This window comes from Chiloscyllium punctatum, chromosome 38 (assembly GCF_047496795.1).
Source record: "Chiloscyllium punctatum isolate Juve2018m chromosome 38, sChiPun1.3, whole genome shotgun sequence".
NCBI classification, from domain to species: domain Eukaryota; kingdom Metazoa; phylum Chordata; class Chondrichthyes; order Orectolobiformes; family Hemiscylliidae; genus Chiloscyllium; species Chiloscyllium punctatum.
In genome coordinates, this window is record NC_092776.1 from 6,942,760 (window position 1) to 6,961,573 (window position 18,814).

Below are 18,814 nucleotides of genomic sequence, written 5' to 3' on the forward strand. Positions count from 1 at the left end.
CAGGTTCAAGTCCCACATGCTTCAGAGGTACACTGTAACATTTCTGAGCAGGGTGATTAGAAAATATCTCGAGTTCAAACCTTGAAAGGGCTCTTGTGATGCAGTGTCCCTATCTTTGAGCCAGGAGGCCCAGGTTCAAATCCCATCTGCTCCAAAATATCTAGAACAGGAACTACTAATGCATTGAAGTCAGGATCCAAAAATGATCCTGGCCTCTGCTTAGAAACAATGATTTCATTGATACTGCACCTATTTCTATTGGTTTGTATTCTTCCTACAATGAGATGTGTATGTGTGTATATGTGTGTGTGTGCGTGTGTGAAAACTGTACAATATTCCAATCCCAAATAAACTAAGATCCCATACAATTTCAATATTGACTCCTTACCTATGTATTCCCTGTCTGCAGATACAAAGTTGAGGATTCCATTTCATGGCATTGTATAATTTTGAAGACGAGATTTAAAGGTTTTGATTTTTATTTATTATTCTGAGCCTGGGTTGGCACTACGATGACCATTGTATCTTAAAATAATGCACCTTATAATGCAGCAATTGGTAAGCTTTTTAAAATGGAAAGTGAGTGAGGAAAATTAAAATTGGGGAGAAAGCAGTTACTCTTAGGATGTGACAAACAGGTAAGGAAAAAGAAAAATGACAGACTTGATGGTTACATTATAGAATACAATGTGGGCGGCACGGTGGCACAGTGGTTAGCACTGCTGCCTCACAGCGCCTGAGACCTGGGTTCAATTCCCGCCTCAGGCGACTGACTGTGTGGAGTTTGCACGTTCTCCCCGTGTCTGCGTGGGTTTCCTCCGGGTGCTCCGGTTTCCTCCCACAGTCCAAAGATGTGCAGGCCAGGTGAATTGGCCATGCTAAATTGCCCATAGTGTTAGGTAAGGGGTAAATGTAGATGTAGGGGTATGGGTGGGTTACGCTTCGGCGGGTCGGTGTGGACTTGTTGGGCCGAAGGGCCTGTTTCCACACTGTAAGTAATCTAATCTAAAAAAAAATGACATTGAGCTTTAAATTTTTTTAGCAATAGTTGTCCAGTCAATGTCAATCACTACACCAAGGAGTAAAGAAATGAGAGGACAAAATAGAATTATTCATAAATAAAACCTCATATTCAATAATACAATACAATATAGCACATGAACAGGTCCTTCAGCCCACCAAGCCAGTACTAATTCCTTATCCTAAATTAGATGGGCTACTTATTGCCCATACACAGTTTCTGTCCTTCTATTCGCCTCCCATTCATGTGTCCATCAAGACACGTCTTAAACATTGCTAACATGCCTGCTTCCATAAGCAGTGCACTCCAGGTATCTACAAACCTGCGTGAAAAATCTACCTTGTACTTCTCCCCTAAACTTTCCCCCTCTCACCTCAAACCTGTGCCCTCTTGTAGTTGACCTTTTCTCTGACTATCCAACCTCTCAATTTTGTACAGCTCAATCAGGTCATCACTTAGCCTCAGTCTTTCCAATGAAAACAATCTGAGTTTATCCAGGCTCTCCTCATAACCAAAACCCTCCAGACCAGGCAACATCCTGGTAAACCTTCTCTGCACCCTCTCCAAAGCATCCAGGTCCTTCTGGTAGTGCAGTGACCAGAATTGCATGCAATATTCCAAATGTAGTCTAACTTATATAGCTGTAACATAACTTGTCACTTGTAAATATTCTTTTTAAAAAAAATCCAGACACAAAGAGTTGCAATCCTGCTGTGGGATTTCAGTCTTGTGACTTTAATTTCTCATTTATTTCTTCCTCCAGTTCCCTTCTCCTTTTCCTCTCTCAATATTGCTGATTTATGATTTGGTATTTCTTCCACACCCATCATAAGCCTCAGCTACGACATAGTTTTCAGAACGCTATTTGACTAAAGGGACACCAGAGGCAAGCTGATCCTGTCTTTATATAATGCTGTTAGATTCAGAAAATAGAAGTGAGATGCGCAATATATATTTGCCTGTCAGCATCAGGGTTTGGCAAATTTTCATAACCTGGTTGTACTTTTGCACAAATCAGATAAGGTACCTCAACCTGGGAGTAGGATTTTCTCCACAGCTTCAAGACTCTTATATCAAGATAAAATGAAGGTCAGATGCTCAGATCATAGAGTCATAGAGATGTACAGCATGGAAACAGACCTTTCGGTCCTATTTGTCCATGCCGACCAGATACCCCAACCCAATCCAGTCCCACCTGGCCCATATCCCTCCAAACCCTTCCTATTCATATACCCATCCAAATGCATTTTAAATGTTGCATTTGTACCAGCTTCCACCACTTCCTCTGGCAACTCATTCCATACACTTACCACCCTCTGTGTGAAAAAGTTGCACAAAGGAAATAATCACAATGATTTTCCCCAAATGGCAATAAATAACCAGAGGAGGGCTTATCCTCTAATTAAGGACAGGGGAAGGACTCTTGAAGTTGGAGGACCATTATGAAGTAGCATTAGCTTTTAAGTTAAGCAAGGTGCAACTTCATGATGGAGGCACTATCTTCACCATTTTCTTTTAACTTCTAAATTTAAAAAAAATCAATAGCCAAGTCACCATTGTAGAAGAAACCCCTACATGGGGCAGTCTGCAGCTCAACTGAAGACAGACAGGGAGAACCTCAAAGCTAACCTGGAGCACTACCCCACCATCACCACCACATCTGGCTGAAGTTAGTTTCCATGCTCACCTACTTAAACTGAAGCCATCGGGCTCTCTCTTCTCCCTAGAGTGGCTCAATGTCACAGCTGGCTATTTGCTCAATGCAGCCTTGTGGAAGGAAAAGGCTTAAGTAGCAGCTTTCATAATGCTGATTCACAGCCAATGAAGAGCCACTGAGGTATAGTCACTATTGTACTGTAGGGAAATATACCAGTTGAATCATATAAACACTTGAGACTAATGAGGTTAATGACAGGGTAGTCTGTTTTCATGACATTAATTGAGGCATAAATGTTGGCCAAGACACAGGAAACAAACAGTACCATGAGATCTTTTCATCCATCTATGATGGCAAATGAGCTTCAGGTTAACATCCAAAAGATGGCATCTCCAATTGTGCAACACTTCAAGACTGCACTGGCCTGAAATATGTGCTTAAGTCCTGAAGTACAGGTCACTCTGGTATAACACGTCGGTGTGAATTGGCTGTAACGCAATTGACTGACTGTGGATGTTTTGGATAACGCAAGCTTTCTACCGAATGGTATAGCGATTTTCTACAGCAATCTTCTACAGCTGCGATTTTCTACAATGGCTTTCCAGGGCGAGGTTGCAGTGGAAGGCAACAGTCGCATTATACCAGAAGTCCATGTATTGTTTGAAACTATTTCTCTAACTCAGAAGAAATGACCATGAAATTAAGATTGACTGTTTAATGCAAGTCAGAAGGTCACGTGTTAAAGCATTCCCACTCAACCAAGCCAGCATTTTACCACATAATCCAGATTACATTAGCATAGCAAAGCACTCTTGGAAGTGTTATGTCTTGGATGAGACAGCAAACTGATACTGATATTTTATATGCATAGAATTCCATTTTACTGCTCTAAAAGGAACAAGACTGCCTCTGGTGTTAGCCAGCAATTCTCCATCAACAAACATCACCAAAAACACATCCATCTTATTTGCTGTTTTTGGAGCTTTGCTGATCACAAATTGGCTTCTACAATTTCCTATGTAACACTGGTGTTTGAAGTAGTGTAAGGAATAACACTTGAACTCCTTTATCAGAAAGGGCTTTGTTGTCATGAACACTGCAACTTTCTATATGATGTGGAGATGCCGGTATTGGACTGGGGTAGACAGAGTTCAAAATCACACAACACCAGATTATAGCCCATAAGGGTTAATTTGGAAGTATCCGATGAAGGAGCAGTGCTCCGAAAGCTAGTGCTTCCAAATAAACCTGTTGGGCTATAACCTGGTGTTGTGTGATTTTTAACTTTCTGATATGATTGATTAGATTTTTAAAAATATTAGTAGAACTGGCAATGAGGACTGCATTCTTTGAATTTTGTGAAAGAACAATAAACACTGGCATTCAGTCTAAATTATGTTCCTGTTATCTGGTGATAATGAATTTGGAGATACATACTGAACAATTATTGGTCAGCTCACAGATTACAAGGGTTCTATGCAGACTATTTTTGAGCAGCTGCAATCCAGATCTTAGCAGGCGTGAGACCTGAACAAAACGTTGACTATAAATGATCAATCCCATTCAAAGAAACTATTGGCACAAGGCAGGATAAAAATGATACTGGCGCAAAAATGTTTTCAAAAGTTAAGGTAAACTACATTGTTTGGGAATGTTAAACGTAATCTAAAAGATTAATAGTGATATTTCGGGATGACAATATAAAGCATCATTTCAAAGAACTGCTCACTTTTGCATTACCAGGAATAGAAGTGCTGATATTACAATTCTGCTACCAATTAAAATATACTTAGCAATTTCAAAAGTAATTAGCTCAAGAAAACAACATTCTTTATATCCCACCAACGTCAGCAATTAATTATAGGTGGGGCACAAAGCTTCACTACAAACCTCTCCCAAACTACAGCCTAACCTTGTTCCTTAAGGGAAGTTTGATACAATCATAGACATGATCGATTGCATTGTGACTTAGTTGTTCTAGCTGAACTATAGGGTCTACTTTACAAATTCATTAGACGATCTACAAGAAACAAAACTAGTCAAGTATATAATGACGATTTACCATAGAAAGTCATTCTTTCATCTGAGCTTGTGCTGGCACTAGCTATCCCATCTGAGGCACAATCTCATGGTATGACAAGTAAGTTTATAGATGACACCAAAATAGATGGCATAGTGGACAGTGAAGAAGATTATTTCAGAGTACTACAGGCTCTTGATCCGGTGGGCCATTGGGCTGAAGAGTAGCAGATGGAATAACTTAGATAAATGTTAGGTGTGCATTTTGGTAAAGCAAACTAGGGCAGCACTTATACAGCTAATGTTAGGGCCCTGAGAAATGTTGCCAAACAGAGACTTAAGAGTGCATTTGCATAGTTTCTTGAAAATGGAGTCACAGGTAGACAGGATGATGAAGAACATGTTTGGTGCGCTTGCCATCATTGGTCATAATATTCAGTATAGCGGTTGGGATGTTACATTGTGACTGTACAGGACATTGGTGAGACCACTTTTGGAACACGGTGTACAATTCTGGTTGGCCTTCAATAGGAAGGATGTTAAACTTGAGAGAGTGCAGAAAAGATTTACAAGGATGTTTGGATCGGAGGCTTTGAATTGTAGGAAGAGGCTGAATATGCTGAGGGTTTCCTTCCCTGGAGCATTGGACACCAAGGGGTGACCTGATAGAGGTTTATAAAATCAGGAGGGGTTTGGGTAGGCTGAATAACCACATTTTGTTTTTCTAAGGTAGGGGAGTCCAAAACTAGAAAACTAGAGGACATAGGTTTAAGGTGAGAGAGGAAAGATTTAAAAACGACTTGAAGACTAACATTTTCACGCAGGTGTTGTGCATGTACGGAATGAGCTGCTAGAGAAAGTGGTAGAAGCAGGTACAATTACAACATTTAAAAGGCATCTGGATGGGTCTAAGAATAGGAAGTGTTTAGTGGCATATGGGCCAAATGGTAACAAAGTCAGATTGAGATGTCTCGTCGGCTGCATGAGTTGGATCTAAGAGTCTGTTTTTGTTCTGTATGACTCTCTGAAGCCAATTGCCTCCTGGCTTCTACCAAAAAAATGAGAAAAAAGGACAAAAAAAAATGATAAGAAAGAAGCAATAAAAAGAAATTTGAAAAGAGTAGATGAGTCCCAGCCACAGGAGCTCAAAGGCTGCCCACACCACCACTATCTTGAAGAAAGAAAGACTTTCTGAGCCTGTTTCTCACCGTTGCATTGATTTAATCTTTTACTAACAATGCTGCTCAACTTCCTTTCATCCTTTTGCTCATTGCCTTAGCTTCCTAAAGATTGAACCCCAAGGATATTCAGTATGCAGTCTTGGTCACTTCATAGCCATGTTTCTATAATTCTAACCATATCATACCACTTACAATTATTTATGCTATTAACGTATCTACCTTATCACAACTGTGCAAACATTTTCCCTTCTAAAATGTTTGCATTTTTTTTGTACTTTTTAATATTTTAAATTTCTATCCTAGTTTCCACCACATTTACCTCTCCACCCAGTTTAACATCTCCTCCTCCACTTTAGAGAGTACTGAGGGACAGAGCCAGTAGCAGAGAACCAACAAGATGGCAAAACCGACTTGACTTTATCCTTCCCAATCTACAAGCCACAGATGCATTTGTCGATGACCGGCCAGCACAGAACCCCTGTAAAGGCTGCACATTGAGGGTACTTGTCATTGGGTTTTGTAGTAGTACCAAACTAAATAGGATAGATTCAGAATCAATCCAGCAACTGGAAAATGGGCACCTGTATGCTGTGGGCCATTGGTAATAGCATAACTGATTGAAATAGAGTGAATGTTGACCATTATTCATCAAATAGAAGGCAGTTGAAAACTCATGCTAGATTGGAGAGATAAAGTGTGTGAGATTTAAATCAAGCAAGAGATGACTAGAGGGAGGAGTCTCCAGAATAACCTTACACTGCAATTGAATCATGAGATTAGAAGCTGGGAATGCATTCAGAGGGAAGAATAGTTTTCGATTGGGACTGGGAGAATAAAGAGTCCAATTAAGGGATAGATTAATAGAAACTAAATCATCCAGACATATCAAAGTTTTTATATTTTAACTTTTATGTTTAAATTCTGGTAGCATTGTTATAGTATGAAAATCCCTTCCCTATGAAGGCTGTAAAGGTCCTTCTGAAAGGTCAGTATCCACTCAATTCCTATTGAGTCTGACTACAGAAGAAAACCACCTCCAATATTAAACTACAAATATCAATTACATTCGGCGAATCTACAAATTTACTGGGAGATTAAACAAAACTATAATGCTGCAAGATGCATTTTCAATCAAATCTCAGCAGGAATGTAAGATATTCACAAATATTGGTACAGCTGACATTCTCATCTTGAGTTTTAAAAAAAACTAAAATTCACATATAGCATATGATAATGGTGAGAACGGGTATGAAGTTTCATTGATAAGCGGCAACTAACAATAGCGTCTGACAAGAGCTACACAATTATCATCTGCAAAAAGACAATCTAAGCACCTTCCCTTGACATTTAATAGCATTACCATCTGCTCCTGGCATGCTGTCCTACATTCTTCATTGAGCCAGGGTTGCTCCCCCACCTCAATGGTAACCGTAAAGTGAAATTGTTTGGCAGGCTATGAGTTTACAGATTATGGTTAAATACAATTATGCTATTACCAATGGCCCATAGCATACAGATGCCCATTTTCTAGTTGCTGGATTGATTCTGAATTTATCCTATTTAGTTCGGTGGTACTATTACAAAACCCAATGGCAAGTTCCCTCAATGTGCAGCCTTTACAGGGACTCTGTGCTGGCCAATCATCGACAAATGCATCTGTGGCTTGTAGACTGGGAAGGATAAAGTCAAGTCATTTTTTCCATCTTGTTGGTCCTCTGCTATTGGCTCAGTGTGGCAACTATGCCCCTCAGCACCAGCACAGCTCAGTCAGTAATAACATACCCTCTAATTAATTATTCTGTTGCACAGACATCAGACAACAGCAGCTGCTGAAAGCAGAAGCCAATGTATCAACACACCAATTGCACGTGCAAAATTTCCAAGCAGCTGCACAGCATTGAGGGAATATTGGTCAGTACTAGAGCTAATAAGCTACTCCGTGAGAGACATTAAATTTCCTTACCCAGAATATTATGAGCCCTTGCTATGCCAATGCTTCTTCCAAATGGTGTCCAACATGAAACATTGATTCATCCACTGAGGGAAGAATATAAGTGGTAATCAGCAGGAAATTCCCTTGTCCACAATGCAATGAGGATAGAGAGTAAATACTGAGGATGACCAGAATGACAGTTGGCCTTCATTTCGATGTGAATGGTATCTGAAAATAGGGATGTCTTGCTAAAATTATATATGGCCCTAGCCAGACCACACCTAGGATACTGTGAAGAGATTTTGGTCCTTATATCTAAAGAAAGATACACTAGTCTTGGAGTCAGTCCAGAAAGATACATTAGATTAATCTCAGGTATGGAGGGATTTTCTAATGAGGAGAGAGTGAGTAGGTTGAGCCTGTACTCAGAGTTTAGAGAAGAAGAAAATGTATTGAAATAGAAGGTTTGACAAGGTAGATACTGAAAGGTTGTTTTCCCTTGTGGGAAAGCCTAGGACCAGAGGGCATAATCTGAGAGTAAAGGGTCACCCATTAAAGACAGAGAGGAGGACAATTTTTTTTCTCTCAGAGGGTAGTAAATCTGTGCAATTCTTTTCCACTGAGAGCTGTCAATGTTAGGTCATTGGAATTCAAGGCTCATTCCATATTCAAGAATATGGGGGAAAAGGTAGGCAAGTTGAGTTGCAGATTTTCAGATTAGCCATGACCTCATTGAATAGCAGAGCAGACTGAATCGGCCAAACAACCTAATGCCACTCCTATGTCTTATGGTCTATTACTGTGACATTGTTTCATCTGCATGCAGCTGTATCATTGGTGTGTCTGGACCATCGGATGGTGATGGAGAGATCTGTGACGTTAGATACAAGCTCTGGTTTGATGAACATGAGTACATGATGCTGTTGCTTTCTTGGTCAATGGGGCAGCTCTCTCAATTGTAAATGTCAGTGCCTTTGTTGTGTCCATTGCTTCAGCAGATGCTGGGTGGTCTATCGGCTATTACTCTTATTAAATCATTGGGATTAGAAGGGAAGGGGTGGAGAAGAGCAGAGCAATAATAATTGGGGACTCGATAGTTCGGGGCACAGATAGGCGGTTTTGTGGGAACGAGAGAGACTCACGTTTGGTATGTTGCCTCCCAGGTGCAAGGGTACGTGATGTCTCTGATCGTGTTTTCCGGGTCCTTAAGGGGGAGGGGGAGCAGCCTGAAGTCGTGGTCCATATTGGCACCAATGACATAGGTAGGAGGAGTGCTGAGGATGTTAGACAGGCTTTTAGGGAGCTAGGTTGGAAGATCAGAGTTAGAACGAACAGAGTTGTTGTCTCTGGTTTGTTACCCGTGCCACGTGATAGAGAGTCGAGGAATAGGGAGAGAGAACAGTTAAATGCGTGGCTACAGGGATGGTGCAGGAGGGAGGGATTTCGGTACTTGGATAACTGGGGTTCTTTCTGGGGAAGGTGGGACCTCTATAAACAGGATGGTCTGCACCTGAACCTGAGGGGCACCAGTATCCTTGGGGGGAGGTTTGCTAGTGCTCTTGGGGGGGGTTTAAACTAACTCTGCAGGGGCATGGGAACCCAGACTGTAGCTTTAGGGTGCAGGACCTGGAGTGTAGGGAGGTTAGGAATATGGCATCAATCTTAAAGGAGGGTGCCTGTAAACAGAAGAGTGGCTTGAAGTGTGTATACTTTAATGCCAGAAGTATACGAAATAAGATAGGTGAACTCGCAGCGTGGGTTGGTACCTGGGACTTCGATGTTGTGGCTATTACGGAGACGTGGTTAGATCAGGGACAGGATTGGCTGTTGCAGGTTCCAGGGTTTAAATGTTTTAGTAGGGTCAGAGGTGGGGGTAAAAGAGGGGGGTGTGTGGCTTTGCTTGTCAAAGATAGTATTACAGCGGTGGAAAGGAAGATGGACGAAGATTTGCCATCTGAGGTAGTTTGGGTTGAGGTTAGGAATAGGAGAGGTGAGGTCACCCTGTTAGGAGTCTTTTACAGGCCTCCTAATAGTCCTAGAATCGTTGAAGAAAGGATTGCGAAGATGATTCAGGAGAAGAGTGACAGTAATAGGGTGATTGTTATGGGAGACTTTAACTTTCCTGATATTGATTGGGAAAGCTATAGCTCAAGTTCGTTAGATGGGTCAGTGTTTGTGCAATGTGTGCAGGAGAGTTTCCTGACACAATATGTAGATAAGCCAACAAGAGGTGAGGCCATACTGGATTTGGTTCTGGGTAACGAACCAGGCCAGGTATTAGAACTAGAGGTAGGTGAGCACTTTGGGGACAGTGACCACAATTCGGTGATTTTTACTCTAGTGATGGAGAGGGATAAGTGTGTACTACAGGGCAAGAGTTATAGCTGGGGGCAGGGAAATTATGATGCGTTGAGGCATGACTTAGGATGTGTGGATTGGAAAAGTAGATTCCAAGGCAAGAGCGTAATTGATATGTGGAACTTGTTCAAGGAGCAACTATTGAGTGTCCTTGATAAGTACGTACCAATCAGGCAGGGAGGAAAGGGTCGTGTGAGGGAGCCGTGGTTTAATAAGGAGTTGGAATCCCTTGTTAAATGGAAGAGGGCGGCCTTTGTAAAGATGAGGCGTGAAGGTTCAATAGGGGCGATTGAGAGTTATAAGGTAGCCCGGAAGGACCTGAAGAGAGAGCTAAGAGCAGCAAGGAGGGGACATGAAAGGTCCTTAGTTGGTAGGATTAGGGAAAACCCTAAGGCTTTCTATAGGTATGTTAGGAATAAAAGAATGACTAGGGAAGGAATAGGTCCAATCAAGGATAGTAATGGGAAGTTGCGTGTGGAGGCTGAAGAGATTGGGGAGGCACTGAATGAATACTTTTCGTCAGTATTCACTCAGGAACAGGACATTGTTGTCGATATGAATACTGAGGCACGAATAAGTAGAATGGATGGCTTTGAGATATGTAGAGAAGAGGTGTTGGAAATTCTGGCAATGGTGAAAATAGATAAGTCCCCTGGGCCTGATGGCATTTATCCTAGGATTCTCTGGGAAGCAAGGGAGGAGATTGCAGAGCCATTGGCCTTGATTTTTGTGTCCTCTTTGTCTACAGGAGTAGTGCCAGAGGACTGGAGGCTAGAAAACGTGGTTCCCTTGTTCAAGAAGGGGAGTAGGGATAATCCTAGTAACTCTAGGCCAGTGAGTCTCACTTCTGTTGTGGGCAAAGTCTTAGAGAGAATTGTAAGGGATAGGATTTATGCACATCTGGATAAGAATGATGTGATCAAGGATAGTCAGCATGGTTTTGTGAAGGGCAGGTCGTGCCTCACAAACCTCATTGAAGTCTTTGAGAAGGTGACTAAGGAGGTAGATGAGGGGAAAGCGGTAGATGTGATATATATGGATTTTAGTAAGGCGTTTGATAAGGTCCCCCATGGTAGGCTACTGCAGAAAATACAGAGATATGGCATTGAGGGTGAGTTGGAGGTTTGGATTAGGAATTGGCTGGCTGGAAGAAGACAGAGTGTAGTAGTTGATGGCAAAGGTTCATCTTGGAGTGCCGTCACTAGCGGTGTTCCGCAAGGATCTGTTTTGGGACCATTGCTGTTTGTCATTTTTATAAATGACCTGGAGGAAGGGTTAGAAGGTTGGGTGAGCAAGTTTGCGGATGATACGAAAGTCGGAGGAGTTGTAGACAGTGAGGAAGGATATGGCAGGTTACAGCGGGATATAGAGAAGCTGCAGAGCTGGGCAGAAAGGTGGCAAATGGAGTTCAATGTAGCTAAGTGTGAGGTGATTCACTTTGGTAAGAGTAATAAAAAGATGGATTACTGGGCTAATGGTAGACTACTTGGTAGTGTGGAAGAGCAGAGGGATCTTGGTGTCCATGTACACAGATCTCTGAAAGTTGCCACCCAGGTAAATAGTGCAGTGAAGAAGGCATATGGCGTACTGGCTTTTATTGGTAGAGGAATTGAGTTCCGGAGTCCTGAGGTCATGCTGCAGTTGTATAAGACTCTGGTGCGGCCGCATCTGGAATATTGTGTGCAGTTTTGGTCGCCATACTATAGGAAGGATGTGGAGGCACTGGAACGGGTGCAGAGGAAGTTTACCAGGATGTTGCCTGGTATGGTAGGAAGATCCTATGAGGAAAGGCTGAGGCACTTGGGGTTGTTTCATTGGAGAAAAGAAGGTTTAGGGGTGACTTGATAGAGGTGTACAAGATGATTAGGGGGTTAGATAGGGTTGACAGTGAGAACCTTTTTCCACGTATGGAGTCAGCAATTACAAGGGGGCATAGCTTTAAATTAAGGGGGGGTAGATATAGGACTGATGTTAGGGGTAGGTTCTTCACTCAGCGAGTCGTAAGTTCATGGAATGCCCTGCCAGTAGCAGTGGTGGACTCTCCCTCTTTATGGGTATTTAAGCGGGCATTGGATAGGTATATGGAGGATAGTGGGTTAGTGTACGTTAGGTGGGCTTTGATCAGCGCAACATCGAGGGCCGAAGGGCCTGTACTGCTCTGTATTCTTCTATGTTCTATGTTCTATAATTCAGTGGCTTGGTTAGCTATTTTAGAGGGCAGTTAAGAGTCGACCAATTTGCTAGAATCTGGAATCACATATGAACCCTCAGACCAGATAAAGATAGCTGATTTTCTTCCCTATAGAGGACATAAGTGAACCAGATTTTTACAAAATCTAGCAGTTTCATAATCATTGCAGGAAAATGTTTTCTATTTGACTTGAATCAAAACCTCCCCAACAAACGTGGTGGAATTTATTAATTGCATTAAAACATCCCCCAGCTTTGATGTGAAGGACACTACTTGTCACTGGCCACATGGGTAAGAAAAAAAAGAAAGAAAAAAAAAACTTCCCCCAGCAGCTGTGGTGGAATTTTAATTCATCCCTTTGGAGCACTAGACCAAACCTTCAGATTAATAAGGATAATACCATACTATCTACAGCCATTAAATTGATCATAACTAAATTGCTGTGTGTGAAATCTTGTTGAGGAGAGGCAATGGTATAATGGCCCAGTGGAATTGAAGAGCAGACTGAATGGTCTACTTCTGCTTCTATGTTGTGTCTTATTGTCAATATCACTGGAGTTGCACTCACACATCCCAGGCTCATGGTCTGGGGACAACAGGTTCAAAGCTCACCAAGGCAAATAGTGAAATTTGAATTGAATAAAAATGAAGATTGGGAATTGAAAATCTGGTCTAATGGTGACCGTATCAATTGCTGTAAAACAAAAGATTCACTAAAACAAGAAATGTGGACGCTGGAAATCTGAAACAAATACAGGTACACAATCCTTTATCTGAAACCTCGGGGCCAGCTGGTTTTCGGAATTTGGAATTTTTCAGATTTCAGAATAGTGACAGTTTCACAGTGAAATAAAAAACATTACCAAGCAGCAGACGCACCTGTGAGTAGCACTGAGACAGAATTGACACCTGCCAGTGCTGGGCCATGCCTCCATGTCACATCTGAGTGACATGGGTCGAGTGGGGGTGGAGTTGAGTCAACTGTTTGAACGCCAAACAACCTTTTTATGGAGAAGAAAACTTCAAGAAAACTTCAGATTTCACAGCTTTTCAGATAAAGGATTGTGTACCTATACAAACATTGCTGGAGAAACTCAGCAGGTCAGCATCTATGAACAGAAAATAGAAGTAACATTTTGAATCCAGTAACCCTTTTCAGAATGCTCCAGAGTTTCTCCAGCAATTTCTATCTGGTTCATTAATGTCCCATATGGGAATGAAATCTGCCATCTGTACCTGATCTGGTCTATATGTGACTCCAGACACCTGGCAACACGACTGACTCTTAACTGCCCTCTGGGTAATCACGGTTAGAACAATAAATGCTGGCTGAGATAGACACTCACATCCCATGAGCAAGTTAAAAAGAAATTACTCAAAAATATAAATTGCTGGAGAATCTCAGCAGGTCTGGCAGCATCTGTGGAGACATGTTGCACAGATGCTGTCAGACTAGAGTTTCTCCAAAAATTTCTGTTTTTGTTCCAGATCAGATGGCACAGTGGCAGGAACCACACAGTTTGAGTGCAGCGTCGGGTGAGTGTGTGTGGAGTTTGCACATTCTCCCTATGTCTTCCTGTGCTCTGGTTTCCTCCCAGAGTCTAATGATGTGCAGGTTAGGTGGATTAGCCATGTTAAATTGTTTCATAATGTCGTAGCCATAAGAAATGCAGGGTTACAGGGATAGGGTGGATTTGGGTTGGATGCTTATTAGAAGGTCGGTGTGGACTACGAGTCATAGAGATGTACAGCATGGAATCAGACCCTTCAGTCCAACTCATTCATGTGGACCAGATGTGTTAACCTAATCTAGTCCCATTTGCCAGCACTTGGCCCACATCCCTCTAAACCCTTCCTGCAGGGAAACAGACCCTTCCGTCCAACTCGTCTATGTCAACCAGATAACCTAACTTAATCCAGTCCCATTTGTCAGCACATATCCCTCCAAATTCTGGATTAGTGGTGCTGGAAGAGCACAGCAGTTCAGGTAGCATTCAAGTAGCTTCGAAATCGACATTCCTGATGAAGGGCTTTTGCCTGAAACGTCGATTTCAAAGCTACTTGGATGCTGCCTGAACTGCTGTGCTTTTCCAGCACCACTAATCCAGAATCTGGTTTCCAGCATCTGCAGTCATTGTTTTTAGCACATATCCCTCCAACCCCTTCCTATTCCTACCTATCCAGATGCCTTCTAAATGTTGTAATTATCCCAGTCTCCACAATTCCCCTGGCAGCTCATGCATTAGCTACTCCGTGAAAAAGTTGGTCCTTAAGTCCCTTTAGGTCAATTGGCCGAACGGCCTATTTCCAGACTAGAACTCTATGTACAGTTCTTTGTTTTATTATAAATAGAATTGGGTACCTTATTTCAGAACTTATTAAAAGGGGCTTCATTGGGTGTAAAGTGTTTGGAGCGTCCTACCGACGTGAGATAAATGCAAGTCTCTCCTTTCACTATTAGCTCTATCCAACCTCAGTGCGATTCTCGCTGCTCATGAACAGACCCACTTCAGACAAATGTTTTGCTTCCAGCCAAATCCAACAAACCGGAAGCAGTCAGGCCACATGGTAATTGACAGCGGTCTGGGCCAATCAGACGCGGGTACTCGACGTCACCGCGGCGCACGAGCCTATCGGCGCCCGCGAGACTCGGAGCAGGGGCGGGGCCTGGACGGCCCTATAAAACCAGGCCGGGGCGCTAGGCCTCAGGCTCTTCACGAGGACGAGGACCGGGACCCAGCCCGTCCGAGTAATCGAGGTCCGGTCAAACCAGCGGTAACAATCTGCGCTGGTTGGCGGCCGGGGTTTGACTGGAGAGAGAAAGAGGGGAAAAAAAACCCCAGTAAAAGCGGGCAGCGGGATTTTAGGTTTTAATCGCCCACAATGAATGGCGGTTGGGGCGCGGCTGCTGCCATGGCAGCGACCGACGGTTAGAAACCTCGCCTCAGTCCCTGACCCGGGGAGAGAATTTAAAATAAAAAACCCGCGATCAGCATTTCATCGTGCTTTTGTTTTAACCGTGTGGAGTGGCTGTGATGAGAGGGGAAGGGTTCGGTCACTCACGTTGTCGATAACCACCGGCTGGTTGGCGATCACGTCGTACGACTCCATGGCAGACTCTTCGCCAAAACCTTCCCCCAGCGGCGCCGGTGATCGCGCATGCGCCGCCACGGACCATTACATCATCTTGCCCTCCCCTGTCAATGGAGAAGGGGATCCTCCCTCTTGCAACTTGCAATGCTCTAAGTTGCATGGAATGTATGAAACCCGGGCAGGCCTGCATGTCCAGCTTATTATTTCCAGTAGCACCTGCCTTCTCAAAGCGCTTTCCAGCCCAAAGAATCAGAACAGTGCAGTAGAACAAAAAAAAAATTGCACAGCGATATACACCAGGCCCAAAGGAAATTCTGCCAGAATTAAACGTGGCAGTGGACAGACCACAAACAAGATCAAATTGCTGGGAAAATCTCAAGAACCATGGTCTGAGGAAGGTCTCACTGGATGCAAAATGCTAACTCTCCACAGTTGCTACTTGACTTAGTCATACAGCATGGAAATAGACCCTTCAGTCCCACCCTTCCATGCCCACAGACATCCGAAGTAAATCTCACCCCATTTGCCAACACTTTGCCCATATCTGTCTAACCCTTCCTATTCGTATACCCATCCAGTTGCCTCTTATATGTTGTAATTCTACTAGCCTCCACCACTTCCTCTGGCAGCTCATTCCATATATGTACCACCCTCTGTGGTACATAACAGTTATTATGGGAGATTTGCAGTTATGGGGGATTTCAACATGCAGGTAGACTGGGAGAATCAGGATGGTATTGGACCTCAAGAAAGACACTTTGTGGAGTGCCTCCTACATGGATTCTTAGAACAGCTGGTGCTGGAGTCGACCAGAAAGAAGACAATTCTGGATCTGGTATTGTGCAACGAACTAGAATTGGTCAGGGACCTCGAAGTGAAGGAGCCATTGGGAAGTAGTGACCATAATACAATAAGCTTCAATCTGCAATTTGAGAGGGAGAGGGTACAATCGGAAGTGACAATATTTATGTTGAATAAAGGGAACTATGGAGCTATGAGGGAGGAGCTGGCCAAAGTTCAATGGTGCAATAACTTGGCAGGGATGACAGTGGAGGAACAATGGCAGATATTTCTGTGTATAATGCAGACGTTGCAGGATCAGTTCATTCCAAAAAGGAAGAAAGATCCTAGGAGGAGGCATGGGTGGCGTGGCTGACGAGGGAAGTTAAGAAACATATAAAGTTAAAAGAGAAAAAGTATAACATAGCAAAGGTAAGTGGGAAAACAGAGGACTGGGAAGCTTTTAAAGAACAGAGGATTACTAAGAAGGAAATACACAGAAAAAATGAGGTACAAAGGTAAACTGGCCAATAATATAAAGGAGGATAGTAAAAGTTTTTTTAGGTATGTGAAAGGCAAAAAAATGGTTAAGACTAAAATTGGGCCCTTGAAGACAGAAACAGGGGAATATATTACGGGGAACAAAGAAATGGCAGAAGAATTGAATTGCTACTTCAGATCTGTGTTCACTGGGGAAGACACAAGCAATCTCCCTGAGGTAACACTGGCTGAAGGACCTGAACTTAAGGGAATTTAAATTTGCCAGGTATTGGTGTTGGTGAGACTGTAAGGTCAGAAGGTTGATAAGTCCCCGGGGCCTGATGGTCTACATCCCAGGGTACTGAAGGAGGTGATTCGAGAAATCGTGGATGTGTTGGTGATTATTTTCCAGAGTTCGATTGATTCGGGATCAGTTCCTGCGGATTGGAGGGTGGCTAATGTTGTACCACTTTTCAAGAAAGGTGGGAGAGAGAAAGCAGGAAATTATAGACCAGTTAGTCTGACCTCAGTGGTGGGAAAGATGCTTGAGTCTATTATAAAGGATGAAATTACGACACATCTGGATAATAGTAACAGGATAGGTCAGAGTCAGCACGGATTTATGAAGGGGAAATCATGCTTGACTAATCTTCTGGAATTCTTTGAGGATGGACGAGGGACATCCAGTGTACCTCAATGTACCTGAACTTTCAGAAAGCTTTTGATAAAATCCCATATAGGAGGTTAGTGAGCAAAATTAGGACACGTGGTATTGGGGACAAAGTACTAACTTGGATTGAAAGTTGGTTGGCTGATAGGAAACAAAGAGTAGTGATAAATGGCTCCATTTCAGAATGGCAGGCAGTGACCAGTGGGGTACCGCAGGGATCAGTACTGGGACTGCAGCTTTTTACAATATATGTTAATGATATAGAAGATGGTATTAGTAATAACATTAGCAAATTTGCTGATGATACTAAGCTGGGTGGCAGGGTGAAATGTGATGAGGATGTTAAGAGATTACAGGGTGATCTGGACAAGTTAGGTGAGTGGTCAGATGCAGCTTAATATGGATAAATGTATGGTTATCCACTTTGGTGGCAAGAGCAGGAAGGCAGATTACTACATAAATGGAATCAATTTAGGTAAAGGGGCAGTACAGAGAGATCTGGGTGTTCTTGTACACCAGTCAATGAAGGTAAGCATGCAGGTAGTGAAGAAGGCTAATAGCATGCTGGCCTTCATAACAAAAGGGATTGAGTATAGAAGCAAAGAGGTTCTTCTGCAGCTGTACAGGGCCCCGGTGAGACCACACCTGGAGTACTGTGTGCAGTTCTGGTCTCCAAATTTGAGGAAAGACATTCTGGCTATTGAGGGAGTGCAGCGTAGGTTCACGAGATCAATTCCCGGAATGGTGGGACTATCTTGCGTTGAAGGATTGGAGCGACTGGGCTTGTATACCCTTGAGTTTAGAAGGCTGAGAGGGAATCTGATTGAGACGTATGAGATTATTAAAGGATTGGACAATCTGGAGGCAGGAAGCATGTTTCCGCTGATGGGTGAGTCCCGAACCAGAGGACACAGCTTAAAAATACGGGGTAGACCATTTAGAAGAGAGATGAAGAGAAATGTCTTCACCCAGAGAGTGGTGGCTGTGTGGAATGCTCTGCCCCAGAGGGCAGTGGAGGCCCAGTCTCTGGATTAATTTAAGAAAGAGTTGGATAGAGTCTCAAGGATAGTGGAATCAAGGGTTATGGAGATAAGGCAGGAACAGGATACTGATTAAGGATGATCAGCCATGATCATATGGAATGGTGGTGCAGGCTCGAAGGGCAGAATGGCCTACTCCTGCACCTATTGTCTATTTAAAATTTTCCCCTCTTACCTTAAGCCTATGCCTTGACTTTAGGATTCCCCCACTCCAGGGAAAATACCTTGCCTATATTCCCTATCCATGCCCCTCCATTTTACTAACTTGGTGAGGCTTTCTTTTTGGCAATTTTGAGCATCTGCAGTTCTTTGCTCTCCTATTAATCAGACCATACCCAAAGATAATGAATGGTTTTCGGTCCCCTTGTATATTTTTCAGTCAACCTGTTAA

The 18,814-nt window shown here is 42.9% G+C and overlaps 1 protein-coding gene and 1 long non-coding RNA gene across 2 annotated transcripts in view; one reads left to right on the forward strand and one right to left on the reverse strand.

Annotated features, from left to right (window-relative positions):
- The window catches only part of LOC140463311 (alpha-centractin-like), a 58,804-nt gene extending 43,266 nt beyond the window's left edge, over positions 1-15,538 (reverse strand). The window contains 2 exon segments of the mRNA XM_072557094.1: positions 15,424-15,501; positions 15,503-15,538. Coding sequence (XP_072413195.1) covers positions 15,424-15,501; positions 15,503-15,538 — 114 coding nt within the window.
- Positions 15,056-18,814, forward strand: part of LOC140463312 (uncharacterized) — a 28,139-nt gene continuing 24,380 nt past the window's right edge. Inside the window, exon 1 of the long non-coding RNA XR_011954657.1 lies at positions 15,056-15,135. This is a non-coding gene — a long non-coding RNA (uncharacterized lncRNA). The remainder of the gene's footprint in view (positions 15,136-18,814) is intronic.